This window comes from Mustela erminea, chromosome 1, assembly GCF_009829155.1.
Source record: "Mustela erminea isolate mMusErm1 chromosome 1, mMusErm1.Pri, whole genome shotgun sequence".
Classification (NCBI taxonomy): domain Eukaryota; kingdom Metazoa; phylum Chordata; class Mammalia; order Carnivora; family Mustelidae; genus Mustela; species Mustela erminea.
The window spans coordinates 8,550,667-8,565,722 of NC_045614.1; the positions used below are offsets into that span (position 1 = coordinate 8,550,667).

At 57.8% G+C, this 15,056-nt stretch overlaps 2 protein-coding genes across 6 annotated transcripts; both read left to right on the forward strand.

Annotated features, from left to right (window-relative positions):
• The first annotated feature begins 7 nt into the window (after nt 1-7).
• CCDC159 (coiled-coil domain containing 159) lies at nt 8-5,880 on the forward strand. Of its 2 annotated transcripts, XM_032311707.1 has the most exons (11): nt 8-127; nt 2,573-2,606; nt 2,889-2,977; nt 3,066-3,147; nt 3,345-3,540; nt 4,172-4,239; nt 4,316-4,392; nt 4,712-4,833; nt 5,074-5,153; nt 5,491-5,604; nt 5,766-5,880. In XM_032311707.1, exons 1-11 carry the CDS (start codon nt 44-46, stop codon nt 5,768-5,770), a joined length of 951 nt encoding a protein of 316 aa, XP_032167598.1. In that variant the 5' UTR covers nt 8-43; the 3' UTR covers nt 5,771-5,880. The 2 variants fall into 2 exon arrangements, with proteins under 2 accessions (XP_032167598.1, XP_032167590.1); XM_032311699.1 differs by lacking the exons at nt 5,074-5,153; nt 5,491-5,604; nt 5,766-5,880 and adding exons at nt 1,394-1,504; nt 1,625-1,851 and having other exon boundaries at nt 8-134; nt 4,154-4,239; nt 4,712-5,004.
• A 497-nt stretch (nt 5,881-6,377) lies between these two features.
• On the forward strand, nt 6,378-14,591 carry PLPPR2 (phospholipid phosphatase related 2). 4 transcript variants are annotated; one of them, XM_032311678.1, is made up of 9 exons: nt 6,378-6,465; nt 8,730-8,809; nt 9,233-9,421; nt 9,533-9,668; nt 10,501-10,772; nt 11,701-11,877; nt 12,675-12,797; nt 13,094-13,145; nt 13,279-14,591. In XM_032311678.1, the coding sequence occupies exons 2-9, from the start codon at nt 8,744-8,746 to the stop codon at nt 13,620-13,622; spliced, it is 1,359 nt and encodes a 452-aa protein (XP_032167569.1). In that variant the 5' UTR covers nt 6,378-6,465; nt 8,730-8,743; the 3' UTR covers nt 13,623-14,591. The 4 variants fall into 4 exon arrangements, with proteins under 4 accessions (XP_032167569.1, XP_032167559.1, XP_032167578.1 ...); XM_032311668.1 differs by lacking the exon at nt 6,378-6,465 and adding an exon at nt 7,834-7,947; XM_032311687.1 differs by lacking the exon at nt 6,378-6,465 and adding an exon at nt 7,834-7,947 and having other exon boundaries at nt 12,675-12,781; nt 13,279-13,436.
• Nucleotides 14,592-15,056: the final 465 nt, after the last annotated feature.

Consider the following 15,056-nt stretch of genomic DNA (forward strand, 5'->3'; position numbering starts at 1 on the left):
CCACCCCTCTCTGTGACTCTACCTTCAGGCTTCGCGCGTTTTAATGCGATGGTGTCCCCACGGGATCAAATTTCAGCGTCACAGCCGACTGGCTTCGCGGTCCTTGAGGGGAGAGCATGAGCAGGTGGTATGTGGTAGGTGGGGGTGGAAGGGGTTCTGGAGCCCGGCGGGCGCAGGATTCTCGCCCCGAGGGGCGGGGCTCAGATTAATGACCCCGCCCCCTTCCCCTCCGAGAACTCTCTCGGAGGTAGCGTGAGAAGCACTTGACGCGGGAGGGGAAAGGGGAAGGTTAAGGGGAAGAGAAGGGGGCTCGACTGGGGACCTGCCTGCAGTTGACGCTCAGAAATGCATCTTCTCTTTTCCCTTTCAAGCCTCCCAGGGCTCCTCTGGTCCCATTTCCCAGGTTCTCAGTGTGACGTTAGAGGACACTTTCCCACCACTGTATGTCAGGTGCTGGCATAGGTTAATTTACTTAATCACAACAACCCAGTAAAGTGGCTAGTATGGCATTCCATTTATACAGTTGGGGGCACTGAGGCATGGACAGGTTCGGTAAAATGCCGACATCACACAGACGGGAAGGGGCAGAGAAAAGATTCGAACCCAGGCCACTCAGCTGGAGAGTCCCCTGGCTTAATCATCATGTTGTACTGCCTCTGGAAGTAAGGGCTTCCTGGGACAGTGATTCTGGAAGGGGTAGCCCAGAACATTGTGGGCAGAAGAAAAGCTCCCAAATCATAAGATGATTGTGCTTAGGATACTGCCCAGCACTCAGTGAGGTGCTCAGAAAATAAGAGCTTAAAAAATGGATTAAGGAAGATTTTATAGAGCTGAGTTTCCTCCGGTTCCCAGCCTCAGCTAGCACAGGGCTTCAACTCCAGTTCTGCTGACATTTACTAAATAGATATGCCTTGCCTCTCCTGCTCCATACTCCATGGCTCCCACTTTACCTGGGGAGGCAGATCTAAATTCCCCAGTTTGGTTTTCAAGGCCTTGCTTGAGTTGACCTGCTGACCTCCTCCTGCTTCCTCTTGGACCCTACCTTCAGCCATCCTGAATTTACCAGCACACAGCATGTGGTTCCACACCTCCAAGCTTTTGTTCATGCTGTTTCCTGCCAGGAATGCCTTTCCATTAGTGCCCAGTGTTAAGATCCTTTTTTGCTTTTAGGCTCTTCTGAGGCCTCACTTTCTCCTGTGGGGGTCTTCTGGATCCTTCTCACTACCCAGCCCAGTGCCTGGGGCAGGGATCATCTTTCATCCAGCTCCTGCTTCTGCCATAACTGGGAGGCCCTGTGTAGGGCTGAGACCTCTCTGGGGTATTAGGGAAGGTCTGGGAGTGTCAGGACTTGGGGGCTGGTCTCAGTGCAGCCCCCTGTTTCCCCCTGTTGAAGCGACCCTCTTCTGGCTGGCCTACCCCAGGACCCTGACTACTCTGTACCCTGCTACTGCGCATCTCCCTTGCCCTCCAACGGGTGTTTGCCTGCTAACGGGAAGTGTGACAAGTACTGGGGTTTGTTGAGCGGCTTCCCTGGGGTTGGGGAGCTGGGAGGGGCTGGAGTGCTCTGGGTTGGTCCTCAGAAAGCCCTCACCACTTCGTTCCCCCAAACCACCCCCCTGTTCAGGCTCTTCCTCAGACAAGACCTTGAATTATACAATTCACTGGTCCAGGACCCCAGAGCCAGAGATCGTGGGGCCAGCTGCTTCTGAGAACACAGTGCCGAGTATAGACTGGAGGCTAGAGAGGGACTTGGAGCCTCAGTCGTATGGGTCGCCCATCTTCCAGAGCCCAGACTCGCGGGAGCAGTGTAATGATCAGGACCTTCTGAAGAGGCATCACAACACCACTAAGGTCACCCCCACCTGGGAAACACCTCCCAGCCACACCACATTCTACCGCTGTGGGGCTTAGGGAAGGGACCCCGGGGGGAGGGGTGCGTCTTTCTCAGGAACCCTTATGATGTGTGACTTCAGCACCCAGAACAGCACCCAACGCTCAGGCAGCCCACACTAAAAATGTCTTAAATGAATGGATGAAGGGATGAATGGAGCGGATGTGTGGTTGTGTTTCTTAGTGAGTGATACAACCTGTGACAGTTTCTGGACATGACTGCCTGTGGGTCTGTGGTTATGGCTGTGTGTCTGAGTTGAGTGTGAGTAGATGCTCTAAGGTTCTTAACCACCTGGTGTGCATGGCTGTGTTTGAGCTTGCATGGCCGTAGTTGTGTTTCAATGCTTATGTGCCGTTGTGCTTTGGGGCTGTGGGAGCTCCCTGGAGATGTTGTCTATGTCATTTGCCCTTAAGGAGGAGGGCCATTACCTGAGCCCAGTCCAGACACAGGGCTCTGCAGATGTGCTGTTGGGGGCGGCCTCCAGGTCTGCACACACAGGGGACAAACCACAAGAGTATACTTCTGACCATGTGTGGGCTAGTGGGGGAGGGGTGCACTCGGGGTCTGGGACACCCAGGACTCAGCAGACCCAGTTCACACCCAACCCCATACAGTGGGTTGGGGTGTGCGAGGAGAAACACAGGGATGGATTTCTACTACCCACATGTCCTCCTTTCCTAGAAGCCCTTGGAGACCAACTCTTCCAAAGTCAAAGGTGAGAAACTTCTCTCCCAACAAGACTATGTTTGGAAGACCCACTGGTTTTACCCCCACCCTCTGTCCCAGCCTGGGAGGAGCCACACCACCCGTGCCCACTTAGCCCTCCCCCAGCCTCAGCTGAGTTTTGCCCCTGACCTTGGCCCACACTCCTGTCTCTCCCTCAACCTCAACAGCCCCCAACCCCTCGCCCTCCCCTGAGCTTCTGCTGGTCTCTGACCTGAACTTGCCCCTGCCCCGACTCCTCCTAGCCTCAGCTGACCCTTACCTCTGCTCATAGTTAAGTCCACCATGATGATTCCTGACTCCCAGAAGCTCCTGCGCTGCGAACTGGAGTCACTCAAGGCCCAGCTACAGGCCCAGACCAAGGTGAGGCTCCTCTGCCCTGCCCTGGGCGACCTCTGGCCCTGTTCCCCCACACCTGCTCCTGCCCCCAACCTTGACCTCTTCCCCGCAGGCTTTTGAGTTCCTGAACCACTCAGTGACCATGCTGGAGAAGGAGAGCTGCCTGCAGCAAATCAAGATCCAACAGCTTGAAGGTGAGGACCGGCCAGGGGTTAAAGTCAGGCTGGAGGCTGGTCCTGCTGGGGTCAGCTGGGTTAGCCCGAAGTGAAAGAAGTTGGGTGGGTCTTGGGTCAGGGTCAGGGTCAGGTTCTGGTCAGGGTTAGGGCCAGGTGCATTCAAAGGTGGGCTCATGTGTGGTTGGGGCTCAGTCATGATCCCATCTAATCTGCAGAGGTGCTGAGTCCTATAAGCCGCCAGACAGAGAAGGAGGGACCCAAGTGGGGTGTGGAGCAGGGACGCCACGAGCTGTATGGGGCCCTGGCTCAAGGCCTGCAGGGGCTACAGAAGACCCTGCGTGACAGCGAGGAGGTGCAGAGGACCCGCACCACTCGTTGCCTGCAGCTGCTGGCCCAGGAGATCCGGGACAGGTGGGCGTCACCAGGAGGGCAGCCTGGAAGCTGTGGGAGAGAAGGGAGGCCAAGGAGAGGGAGCCAGAGGTGGGATGTGGGATGAGACAAATGGGAGAGGCCGGAGTAAGGAGACCTGGGGGCCATGGAAGGTTTGAGGGACAAGATGGGGGGGGGTGAGGAGGCAGTGGGGGAGTGTGGGAAGCTGGGAGGCCAGATGGCAGGAGGAAGGAGGAGGAAGACCGGAAGCTGGAGATGAGATGGGGAGGGAGGCCAGGAGATCAGGAAACTGGACATGATATGGGAAGCCGGAGGGAGGAGAGACTGAGGCTGGCAGATGCTGGGGAGTTTGGGAGTTCAGAGGGGCAGAAGGTGGGGAGACAGAGGCCAGACAATGAGAGGCTGAGAGAATGGGAGGCTGGAGGCCAGGAGGAGGGGACAAGGGGCTGGGAGATCAGAGGTGGGGGAGTAGAGGCAGGAGGGGCAAGGTGGACAGGCAGGTTGGGGAGGGGACAGATCCTAGGGGGATGGGAACATGACAGCTGCAGGAGGCTTGAGGAGGCGGGTGGGCAAAAGGGAGACCAGAAGACCAGGAAATAGAAGGCCAAAGGCTGAGCAGGGAATGTGGGTCTAGGCTGCACTGTCCCCTCAGCAAGAAGTTCCTGTGGGAGGAGCTGGAGCTGGTGCGGGAGGAGGTGACCTTCATCTATCAGAAGCTCCGTGAGTGCCTGGAGCCCACGGTCAGGAGGGGGGTCCTTCTGCTGCTCTGGCCCCCCTGAGTCCCCTCCCCCCACAGAGGCTCAGGAGGACGAGATCACAGAGAACCTGGTGAACATCCAGAAGATGCAGAAGACGCAGGTGAAGTGCCGCAAGGTGAGCGGAGAGGGCGGGGACCCTATGTGAGTCGGGGACATGGGACTCTCTGCTGGCCTCCACCGTCATACTGGAGCCAGAAGGACGGGTTCAAATCTCGGCTCTGCCACTTAGCAGCTGCAGGACTGTGGTCAAGTCACTTCACCTCTCTGGGCCTCAGTTTCCTTATCCGTGTAGTGGGTATGAGCAGCTGCATGGACTGCGTGCAAAACACTTTGAGGGCCGTCTGACATATCATCAGTGCTAAATAAGGGTCGCTTTTCACCATTCTGGTTCTTACCACTGTTGTCTCACACACACTTCCCACCCCCGGCCTTAGGTCCTGACCAAGATGAAGCAGCAGGGGTATGAGACATCCAACTGGCTGGAGACCGAGGAGGTGCCATCAGGAGGCAGTGGCTCCTGGAGGGATGACCTCCAAAAGGAGCTGAGTGACATATGGTGATGCCCCGCCCCCACACTAACCTCTGACTCCTGACCTTCAACTGCCTTGCCTTCCCACCAATCAGATCCAGCGGTGACTACCAGAACTGGAACCCCTCACCACCCCACACCGGAGTTCAGGCCTCCCTCTCCCCCTGGGACTCACCTCCACCACCACCACCACCAGCACCACCCGCCCCTGGTCCCCGCCATGCCCCTCCCCCCGCCCAGGACCCCCAGCTCCCCGTCTCCCTGCAGGTCCGCTGTGCACATGCTGCAGAACTCCTTTGATGGCCTCATATCCTCTGGGGGCTGCCTCAGGGCCTCGAACCTCAAGGGTGAGGGGGGATGAGGTGCACTCTGGGCTGTAGGGGGGTCATTCTCCAGTTTCACACATGGCGGTCATGTTCAGAGGCTATATTTGGGGGTCACATCTGTTGGGGTGTTTTGGGGCCCATTAAGATTTCCATCCCGGGGTCACTCAAGATCACTGGGATATTTTTAAAGGATCTGTGCAGTAAAATTCAAGGGTCCCTGAGGTCGTCATACTTTGGTATCACCTTGGGTCACATTCAAGTGACGTAAGGGACACAGGCCCCTGATCACGATGCCACTCAAGGGTCACATTCAGAGTCTGTGGGTGAAAGGCTAGAATTGCACCTGTCGCTCCCGCAGGCTACAGGGGGCACCAAGGCCTGAGCCCTCTGCTCCCCTCCTGGGACTCAGACTCAGACTCAGACCAGGACCGTTCCCAGCCACTCTTCATCAAAAGCCACTCCTTCCCATCTGGTACGGAACCTCCCCTGCCCTACCCCACCCTTTCTCTCCTGGCTTGCCCTCCAGTGCCACAGAAGGACCCTTGAAGCTCCCAACCTGGGCATCTGCTCCCTGATTTCCAGCCCTTGGGTCCTTGGGACTAAGCTGGGCCCTGACCCACTCTCTCTCCACAGCCTGAGCAGCCGGGACTGCTCTCCCTGAAGACCCCTCCAGAGAGAAAATAAACTAGCCAAGAACCTCTTCCACCTGTGGACTGTTGCTCCTGCTGCTTCCTGTGCCTGAGAATGACCACCCTCACACCCAGTTTCCTTTCCATTGTTGGGGAGGGTGTGGGGACCCCAGATGCTGTTCAGAATGTGTAGGCTTAGGGGACAGTGTGAGGCCAGATTTAATAATAACAAGGTCAGGGGTCAGTCTATCCAGATATGAGGATCCAGAGGGCCCTGGCACTCTAGTCTACTGCCCCAAAGGGGAAACTGAGGCACAGGGAGGGAGGGTCGAGGTCCAGGGTCACGCTCGCACCCTGCCCTCCTCCTCCCCTCTGCGCCCCCACCGCCTAGTTCTCCCTCAACCTGCATCCTTCATTCCCTCCCAAATTTGTGCTAACACTCTTCGGCCCCTCCGAGAGCAACAGAGGCCCCGCCCCGGATCATGCTAATGAGACGCCGCGAGTCCCCGCCCGACTGGGTTATGCAAATGAAGCGCCAGGAGGCCCCGCCCCTCGCCCCTTCGCTGAGTCTGCGCGGCGCTGCCGGGCCGACGGCGTCTCCCATCTCCGTGTCCGCCCGCGGGGCCTGCCGTCCGTCAGTTCGTCCTGTCGCCCGGGTGACGTCTAAGCGGAGCGGGGGCTCAGACCGTGACAGCCTCGACCCGGTGAGGGAGAGGGGCTTGGGCCGCTCCCGGCATCCCCTCTCGCGGGCTACCGACCCTCGGTCTGTATGGTTCGGCCAGGGTTCGGCTCCTGCGGGTCGGGTCCCTTGTGGGTCCGGCGCAGGGAGGGGGAAGGGAGGCAGTGAGCTGGGGCTTGAGAACCGGCCTCGGGGAGGGGAGCGTGGAGATGGGGACCCCGGCCCGGTGAAGCCAAGCGGCTGGTGGTGAGGGTGACTGTGATTGTGTGCTTGTCATTTTGTGTCAGTGTGTGGTTGTGTAACTGTGATTGTGTGGCTCTGGGGATGCCTGTGTGGTGGATGGTCTGTGTGGTGGATGTGTGACTCTCCTGTGGCTGTGATTGTGTGGCTGTCATCACGGGTGTCACTCTGAGGGTGTGTGTGGCAGTGTTGTTGTGACTGCTATCCCTGTGACTGTTGTGGGGCTGTCTCGGTGTCTGTACAGTTGTGTGCATATGACTGCCATTGTGTGTTCCTTCTGATGGTGTGTGGGGGCCCATTTCTATGTCTCAGTGTGTGGCTGTGATCATGCGCCTTTCTTGTGTGGCTCGGTGTGCAAATCCGTGTCGCGGTCCACGTATGTGCCCTTGTGGTGGCCATGTGGCTGAGCTCGTGGATGACATCGTCTCTCCTGTGAGTGTCAGTGTGGATGAGACACTGTGAATGTGTGTGGCTGTCGCCGAGTGCCTGGTTGTTGGGGGTGTGACACCGTGACCGGTTTATGACCCCCATTGTGTGTGGTGACTCTTTTTGATGTAACTCTCCCGTATGTTGGCAGCTCTGAGGCTCTGTCCCTGGTGACAGGGGGGTGAGTGCTGGTGTGGGGCTGTATGCGGGGCTGTGAAGTGTTTGAAGGACCTCCCCTTGTGTCCCTGTGACTGTGTTTGTGTGGGGGATTGTTTGATCTGTGTGGGTGTCTGTGACAGGCCGTGTGCACACTGTGCCATGTGTGTGAGTGTACAGTTGTGTGTTGTGGGTGTTGGGCACCTGTCTGAATGAGCAGGCCTGTCTTGTTCACCACCAGCAAAGTGCCTGTAACCCAGCAGGCACTGGCTCCTTGTTGGTGGGATGGACAAATTCTGTACTCTTTGTGTGTGTGTGTGTGTGTGTGTGTGTGTGTGTGTGTATGTGTGTGTGTGGTGGTGGTGGTGGTGGTTGTGATGGAGGCCGTGGCTGAGTTGTATACTCTAGGGATGCCGGTATGTGTGATTGTGTCTCTGGAAGGGTGAGGGGCCGTGGCCACGTGGGCGTCTGAGATCTCTGGTGACCCTTGCCCCGCATGTCACACTGCAGAGCAAGCTGCGTGGATGGGGCACTGGACCCAGAGTGCCTACCCTCACCTTCCTGGGCCTCAGTTTCCACATCTGTGCAATGGGGTTGACCATCCCTGCCCTGCTGGCCGCCAGGAGCGGCTGTGAGTCTGTGGGTGTGGCGGAGGCCTGTGGGAAGCCATAGGGCCCTTTCACAGGTGAGGTCAGCCTGGGAGAATGGGTCGAGCAGGTGTGGCTCTGTTGGCCCCTCAGTGCTGGGGGCTGAGGTTCGATTGGGGGAAGAGGAGGCTTGTGGGGAGAAGATAGCCCCTTTGTGAGACAGCAAGGCTGACAGTCTGGGAGGAGGAGAAGAAGGGGAGGCATCTGGGATCAGAGGGCCTGGCCATCAGCACGAAACAGTCAGGCGCAGCCCATGGGGACAGGAAAGAGAGGCCCTTGTGGGCCATGGGGAAAGGGACTCAGAGGAGGAATTTGGTGGGGGTGGGGGACACAGAGCATGGGGTCCCTTATAAAGTATTTGAGGAAAGAGGATGGGGTCCCCTAAAAACCCATGGGGGTGAGAACCCTTCTAAGTGGGCCCTTCTCTGTGGGGGAGGGGTTCCGTTTAGCTGGAGAAGTCTCTTCCAAGGGTTGAGGGGAGGTGACCGGTGTGGTAAGAAGGAGAGACCCTCCTAAAAGGCATGAGGTCTGAATCTCCTATGTGGGCTGTTGGGGGAGAAAACCACTGTAGAGCCTCTGGGATCCGGGCTGGGGATGGGCTGAGCTGCTTGTGTGGGGAGGCCTCCAAAGGGCAGGATCCTAGACGTTCAGAGTCATGGCCAGAAGGCACAGTGGGTGGAACCAGGGCTCCTTTGTAGTAGTTCTGGGGTGGCGGTGGGGGTGGGGGTCATGGTGTGGCCAGATGACTCTACTCAGGCAGGTGACCGGAGCCTCCCCCAGGCCCCGCCCTGGCGGTCCCATTCCCTACCCACGTCCACAGGCCCAGCCTTCACCATGGCAGGAGGGAGACCTCAATCGAAGAGGAGTTTCTCCATCATTCCCTGCTTTGTCTTCGTGGAGGTGAGGAACCCAGTAACTCTCTCCCTGCCCCTGCTCCGCCCATCTGCACCCCAGACTTGCTCCCAGACCCTTAGCAGGGAGGAGGCGCGTTCCGAAGGGACACTCCCAGGGTTCCAAGCCCGCTCTGTCCACCCTTAGCGCAGAACTCTGGGTACCTCCCATCCTCTCTTGAGTTCAGCTTCCTTGGCTGTCAAAAAGGCGTCATCAGAGTCCCTTTCTCCTAGGGCAGTTATGAAGGTAAGATGTATTAATTCACGGAAGGGGTTTAGTATCATGTCCTGCCCCCAGTGAGGATTGTACTTCTGGGAGCTGCCAGCACTTCTGCCAGTAGTAGTATCTTTTCCTCGGTTGGTCACCATGGCCCCAGCCTGGACCTGACCTTGTCTCTTCTCTCTCTGTCCCCCTGCCATGACTGGGTGGCAGTCAGTGCTTCTGGGCATCGTGGTCCTGCTTGCTTACCGCCTGGAGTTCACGGACACCTTCCCCGTACACACCCAAGGGTTCTTCTGCTATGACAGTACCTATGCCAAGCCTTACCCGGGGCCTGAGGCTGCGAGCCGAGTACCTCCTGCACTCATCTATGCCCTGGTCACTGCTGGGCCCACCCTCACGGTGAGACTGGGGATAGCCTTGGTCAGACCCAGATGGCAGGAGGGCCAGGTGGAGGTGGGTGGAGGGTTGGCTTTGAAGGCCAGGAAGACCCCGCCTTGATCTTGCCCACAGATCCTGCTGGGGGAGCTGGCGCGTGCCTTTTTCCCCGCGCCACCCTCAGCCATCCCCATCATCGGGGAGAGCACCATCGTGTCGGGGGCCTGCTGCCGCTTCAGCCCCCCACTGCGGAGGCTGGTCCGCTTCCTGGGTGAGTGATGCAGCCAGGGGGTCAGCTATGCAAACGAGGTACGGGCTAGGTTCAGCCATAATAAGAATTTTATGGGGAAGAGGGCCTAGAACTGCCATGGTGATGACCTCGAGAGGCAAAGCGGGATGTGGGTAAGGCGAGGCACAGTGGAGGGTCTAGGCACAGTGGTAGGCCTAAGCCAACCGTGGTGGCAAATTCAGGGCCCCAGATTGCTACAAGGAGAGTATCAAGGCAGAAAATGGGGACACGGGCCCAGGCCAAAGACCAGCCCAACCTCTATCCCACCACAAGCAGGAGAATGAGAGCCTGGCGGTGGGGGTGGGGGGGTGTCCCAGCCACAGTGAGTGGCCATGGTGTAGGAGAAGGGCAGAGCTCATCCAAAATGGTGGTCCCTATGACAGAGGACTGGAGCTCTAGCTCTGGTTGATTGTTGACCCAGGGAAAAAGTGATCAACTCAATAACAGTGAGCCCAAGGCAGGTGTATAAAGAGGCCCAGAAATACCACCAGGATGGTCTTCGGAGATTTCAGGCAGGAGCCCAGTCCTGATGTTATGCTGCTGAGGGGTCCTAGCCCAACTATACTGGAGTTCCAGGGGAGGACCCACTCCTGAGATGGTAGTAATCTAAGAGGCTCAGGGTGCCATCACGTTAGTCCAAGGGGGGAGGACCTTGGCCCAGGGATAATGGGATATGGCTTTAGGGGGATTCGCTGCTGTGCTTTAATGATGGTCACAGGAACAAGGTGCCTGGATGAACCACAGGGGCTCACAGGAGGAGGGCCCTGAGGTATCAGGGGCCCAGCATGAACTCTCTCTCCCACTTCACCCCCAGGGGTCTACTCCTTCGGCCTCTTCACCACGACCATCTTCGCCAACGCGGGGCAGGTGGTGACCGGCAACCCTACACCGCACTTCCTGTCGGTGTGCCGCCCCAACTACACGGCCCTGGGCTGCCTACCGCCCTCGCCCGACAGGCCAGGGCCTGACCGCTTTGTCACCGACCAGGGTGCCTGTGCCGGCAGCCCCAGCCTGGTGGCCGCTGCGCGCCGTGCCTTCCCCTGCAAGGATGCCGCCCTTTGCGCCTACGCAGTCACCTACACAGCGGTGAGCCCCAGAATAGGGGCACAAAAGTGGGAGGGGGGCGGCCAATGGGCAGGAGGCCACTCTGGACTGGAAACTCTGATTCCTTCCCAGGATAAAGTCACACTCCAGAGCTGTGACACTGCCCTGAGGGTGGTCCCACTCTGGGGCAGGAAGGTCCACGCAGACTACCTCTTTTGAGTCTGGCCACGCCCCCTGGTCCGGGAATGCCACACCCAAGGGAGGTTGTTGGTTCCGCCCCATGGGACCAAAACACTGTTCCTGGAGCCCTGTACTCCATTCCCTGGAGCCTAGCCATATCCCTGATGCTACAGGTCCCTAAATTTTGGCTGGGAGACTGGGCAGTTGGAATTCAATTCGGTCCCCTGGAGCTTGGGAGGGAGGATCCTCCCCCATCCTCCCCATCCCGCTTTGTACTTGCCCTTTCTAGATCTGGCCACGCCCCCGACTTGACTGACTGGGACTTCCTCTGTCCCCAGCCTTTTCTTGGTTTGCACCTCCTGTTGCTTTGCCTCCTTTTTCTGGCGTCCAGGACTAACTAGTTTCTATTCTTGTCAGTGGATCCCTGGGGCTTGGGGGTTCCACCTCCTGGAGTTCCTGGACCTGCCCCCCTGGGCCTTGACTCCACGCTCCGGTTCTGAAGCGGTGGGCTGACCTAGCAAGCATCTTTCTCCATCTGTGACTGGTCCTGGGGAGTCCTGGGCCCCAGACTCTGTCCACCGCCCTTTGGTATCCAGACCACACCCCTATCCCTGAAAGGACCCGCTGGGAGTTCACGTCTCCATCCACGAACTCCAGTCCCCCTGGCTCCGTAGCTCCTGGCCACACCCTCCAGCCCCAGTGCCATTCCCAGGGATTCTGGCCACGCCCTCCAGCCCGGAAGGCGGTAGCCACCTGCCATGCGTCCCCCTGATTGGTCTGGCTCCCACAGATGTACGTGACGCTCGTGTTCCGCGTGAAGGGCTCCCGCCTGGTCAAACCCTCGCTCTGCCTGGCCCTGCTGTGTCCCGCCTTCCTGGTGGGCGTGGTCCGCGTGGCGGAGTACCGCAACCACTGGTCGGATGTGCTGGCCGGCTTCCTGACAGGCGCTGCCATCGCAACATTTCTGGTGAGCCACCTTGCCATCCCATCCATTCCAGTATGGGAGACCCTCTGTGAGCTCTCTGACCCGAGAAGCTGGACCTCACGATAGTGAAGGGTGTGGACTCTGTGTGACCTTGGGCGAGTGCCTTTACATTACCCTGTTTTCATCTGTGAAATGGGATGACAGGACCAGGGTATATAGAGTGAGGTCCTTGCTTTGGGTGCAGAATTTGAAGGCCCACTGAAACACTGAGTAATCAAGATAAATAATGTTTTAATGACATACTTTTTAAAAACCAAAAGTAGGGACGCCTGGGTGGCTCAGTCGGCTAAGTCGCTGCCTTCAGCGCAGGCCATGATGGGATCGAGTCCCACATCGGGCTCCTTGCTCAGCGGGGAGCCTGCTTCTCTCTTTGCCTCTGCCTGCCACTCTGCCTGCTTATGTGCTTGTGCTCTCTCTCTCTCTCTCTCTGACAAATAAATAAATAAAATAAAATCTTAAAACAAAACAAAACAAAAACCGAAATTAATGCAATAACACGTGATGTCCAAAATATCAAAAACTTAAAAGACAGCACCAGATCCTGCCTTTGCACCACTTGGCCTTACTTGCCTCACCCTGTCATGGCCTGTGGAATAGATAATAATAGTACCTACCTCTTAGTAAGGTGGAAAGAACAGTGCTTGGCACATAAATGTATTGGAAAATGTTAACTGAAAACCTGAGCCTCAGTTTCCTTATCTGAAAAATGGGGATGATATTTATGCCACTCCTACATTATTGGCTTCAGGCCTCAACATGCCCCTCTCACTCTGTCCCAGGTCACATGTGTCGTACACAACTTCCAGAGCCGGCGGCCCTCTGGCCGAAGGCTCTCCCCCTGGGAGGACCTGGGCCAAGCCCCCACCATGGACAGCCCCCTCGAAAAGTTAAGTGTGGCCCAGGTAAGGGGGGCCGGGGTCTGATCCCAGCTGGAGAGGGTGGTAGATGGAAGGGGACCGAGGAGGCAGGAAGTCAGGCAAGAGGTGGGGGTCTCCAGGCCTTGGGGAGGTAGAGGGATTGCTCGTCTTTGTGGACCTTGGTCCTGGGGGACAGTCACACAAAATAGAAGGGTGTGTTTTGATTAATCCAGAAAACTCTAGGTCTTTTCCACCAGCTCTCTGCCTGATGAGCCCCTCATGGCTGTGGCCAGTGGGGCCCAGGGGGCCACTAGCCCCTTCCCTCTGCCTCTTTGTCTCAGGAACCCGAAGCCTGCAGGCCGCATTCGACACCGGCACGGCTCACCCCATCCAGTGAGTGTCGAGGGAGTGGGGGGATAACCGGGGGGACTTCCAGGTCGCAGTCACTGCCACAGAGGTCTCGCCTATGCTCTCGTGGCCCCCTCCCAAGCTTTCTGATCCCCTGACCTCTGACCCTGACCCCCAGAGTCGCAGAACTGTGCCCGCCGTGGCCACCTGATCCCCAGCTGCGTGTCCTCCAGGGCTCCAGCCATGTGTTCGTCGCCCCGTGTGCCCCGCCCTCGATTGAGGTCTGAGCCGACGCCCCTGCCCCTGCCCCTGCCCCTGCCAGCACCAACCCCCAGCCAGGGTCCCTCACCCTCCTCCCCCGGGCCTGGGGGGCCGGGTGGGGGTGGCGGACGTGGTCGGAAGTTGCTGCTGCCCACACCCCTGCTTCGGGACCTGTACACCCTTAGCGGACTCTATCCCTCCCCCTTCCACCGGGACAACTTCAGCCCTTACCTGTTTGCCAGCCGTGACCACCTGTTGTGAGGCCCCGATGCCCTCCCAGAATCTGCCAGGCCCCCTTTCCTTCCCTGCCACACGTGTGGGTGCGTGTGCCATGTGAGTGCCAAAGCCCTCTGTGCACAAACCAGCCCGGCCTAGGCATTAGAGGCTGGCTGGAAGGACATTTGGGGGGCCCCTGCCTCTCCTGCCCTCTGGGACACCCAAGTGGGCATTACTGGGAGGTGGGCCCTTGCCCCTAGGATTACTCTTTTAAGGGCCAAAACCTGACCCCGTTGGCCGTTGCTCAGCCAATGGGAGCCCCCGGTTCTAAAATTTCTACTTAAAAGTAGTTTACTCCAGCCAGTGGGAGCCTCCCCTCATGTCTTAGAATCCTCAGGCAAGAGGGTAACTCCGGTTAGTGTTCAGCGTCTGAACAACCAATAGGAGTCCTTGGTTTTCAGAATTTCTAGGATGGGTGGGTATGATTCCAGTCAATGGGGGACCGCCAATGTCTAAGGACAAGCAAAGAAGAAGGAGATGGGGTCATCCTTTGTCATCGGGTCCTCTCTCAGATTCAGAAGAGTCCAGCTGGAGCATGGGGGGCAGGCTCCCCCATGGCAGGGTCCTTGGGGCACCCCTTCCTCTCTTAGCCCCTCCCCCATGTGCAAACTCTCACTCAGTCCCTCCTAACTCCCAACTTATACAGGGCTTGCCCCAGTTCAGAGGTTTTGGGGTTCAGGGTGCTGTCTCCCCTTGTCTGTGCCCAGATCACCCCAAACCCTTCTGTTATTAGGGCTATGGGAGGAGACTTTTTTTGCCTTGGAATCTGCCCTTGTTCTTTCCACTGCCCCCCATCCCGGGCCCCAGCCTCCTGCAGATGTGCCATCATGGGGGGTATGGGTGGAGCAGAGAGGGCTCCCCTGCCCCAGGCAGCCAAAGGCAGTGGGCAGAGGAGACACTGCCCCCCTTTCCTGCCCCCTCCTTATCTTTAATAAAGACCTGTTTGTAACAGAAGTTTGGCCACCTGCCTTCCTCCTCCCCCAGGTGTGGGGACGTAGAAGAATTTAATCATTGGTATGTAGCCAAGGTGAGACTGGGAGTGTGTTTATTGTCACAGTGGATCTGAGAGTGATTATGGGAAAGCAGTGTGGGGTCACTGAGCCAGCGACTTTAAATCGTGGCTCAGCATTTCCTGGTTGCATGTTGCATGACCTCGGGAAAGTTAATTAACCTCTCTGTTCTATAGTTTCCTTATCTGTGGAATGCAGACAGCACCACAAGCTACATGTAAGGCACAAAAACACCTAGTGAGGGGCCTCACGTGACTGTCTCCTCCAGGCACCTAGCCTGTTTCTGACTATGGCCTGGGAGCTGAGGACACAGGGAATAGGGTGAAGGCACTAAGAGCCCACATGCTAACCCCCTAGCTGCATGGATGGGAGCAAGGGTTCTACTTGTGACATCGTGCTCAGACACAAC

Excerpts from the sequence above, each read along its gene's own strand:
- CCDC159 (XM_032311699.1), top strand. The coding sequence starts at position 44 with ATGCGATGGTGTCCCCACGGGATCAAATTTCAGCGTCACAGCCGACTG. Across the intron at positions 3,541-4,153 it reads GCCCAGGAGATCCGGGACAG|GCTGCACTGTCCCCTCAGCA; the intron begins GTGGGCGTCACC and ends ATGTGGGTCTAG. Across the intron at positions 4,393-4,711 it reads CGCAGGTGAAGTGCCGCAAG|GTCCTGACCAAGATGAAGCA; the intron begins GTGAGCGGAGAG and ends CCCCGGCCTTAG.
- PLPPR2 (XM_032311678.1), top strand. The coding sequence starts at position 8,744 with ATGGCAGGAGGGAGACCTCAATCGAAGAGGAGTTTCTCCATCATTCCC. Across the intron at positions 8,810-9,232 it reads CCTGCTTTGTCTTCGTGGAG|TCAGTGCTTCTGGGCATCGT; the intron begins GTGAGGAACCCA and ends ACTGGGTGGCAG. Across the intron at positions 12,798-13,093 it reads AAAAGTTAAGTGTGGCCCAG|GAACCCGAAGCCTGCAGGCC; the intron begins GTAAGGGGGGCC and ends TCTTTGTCTCAG.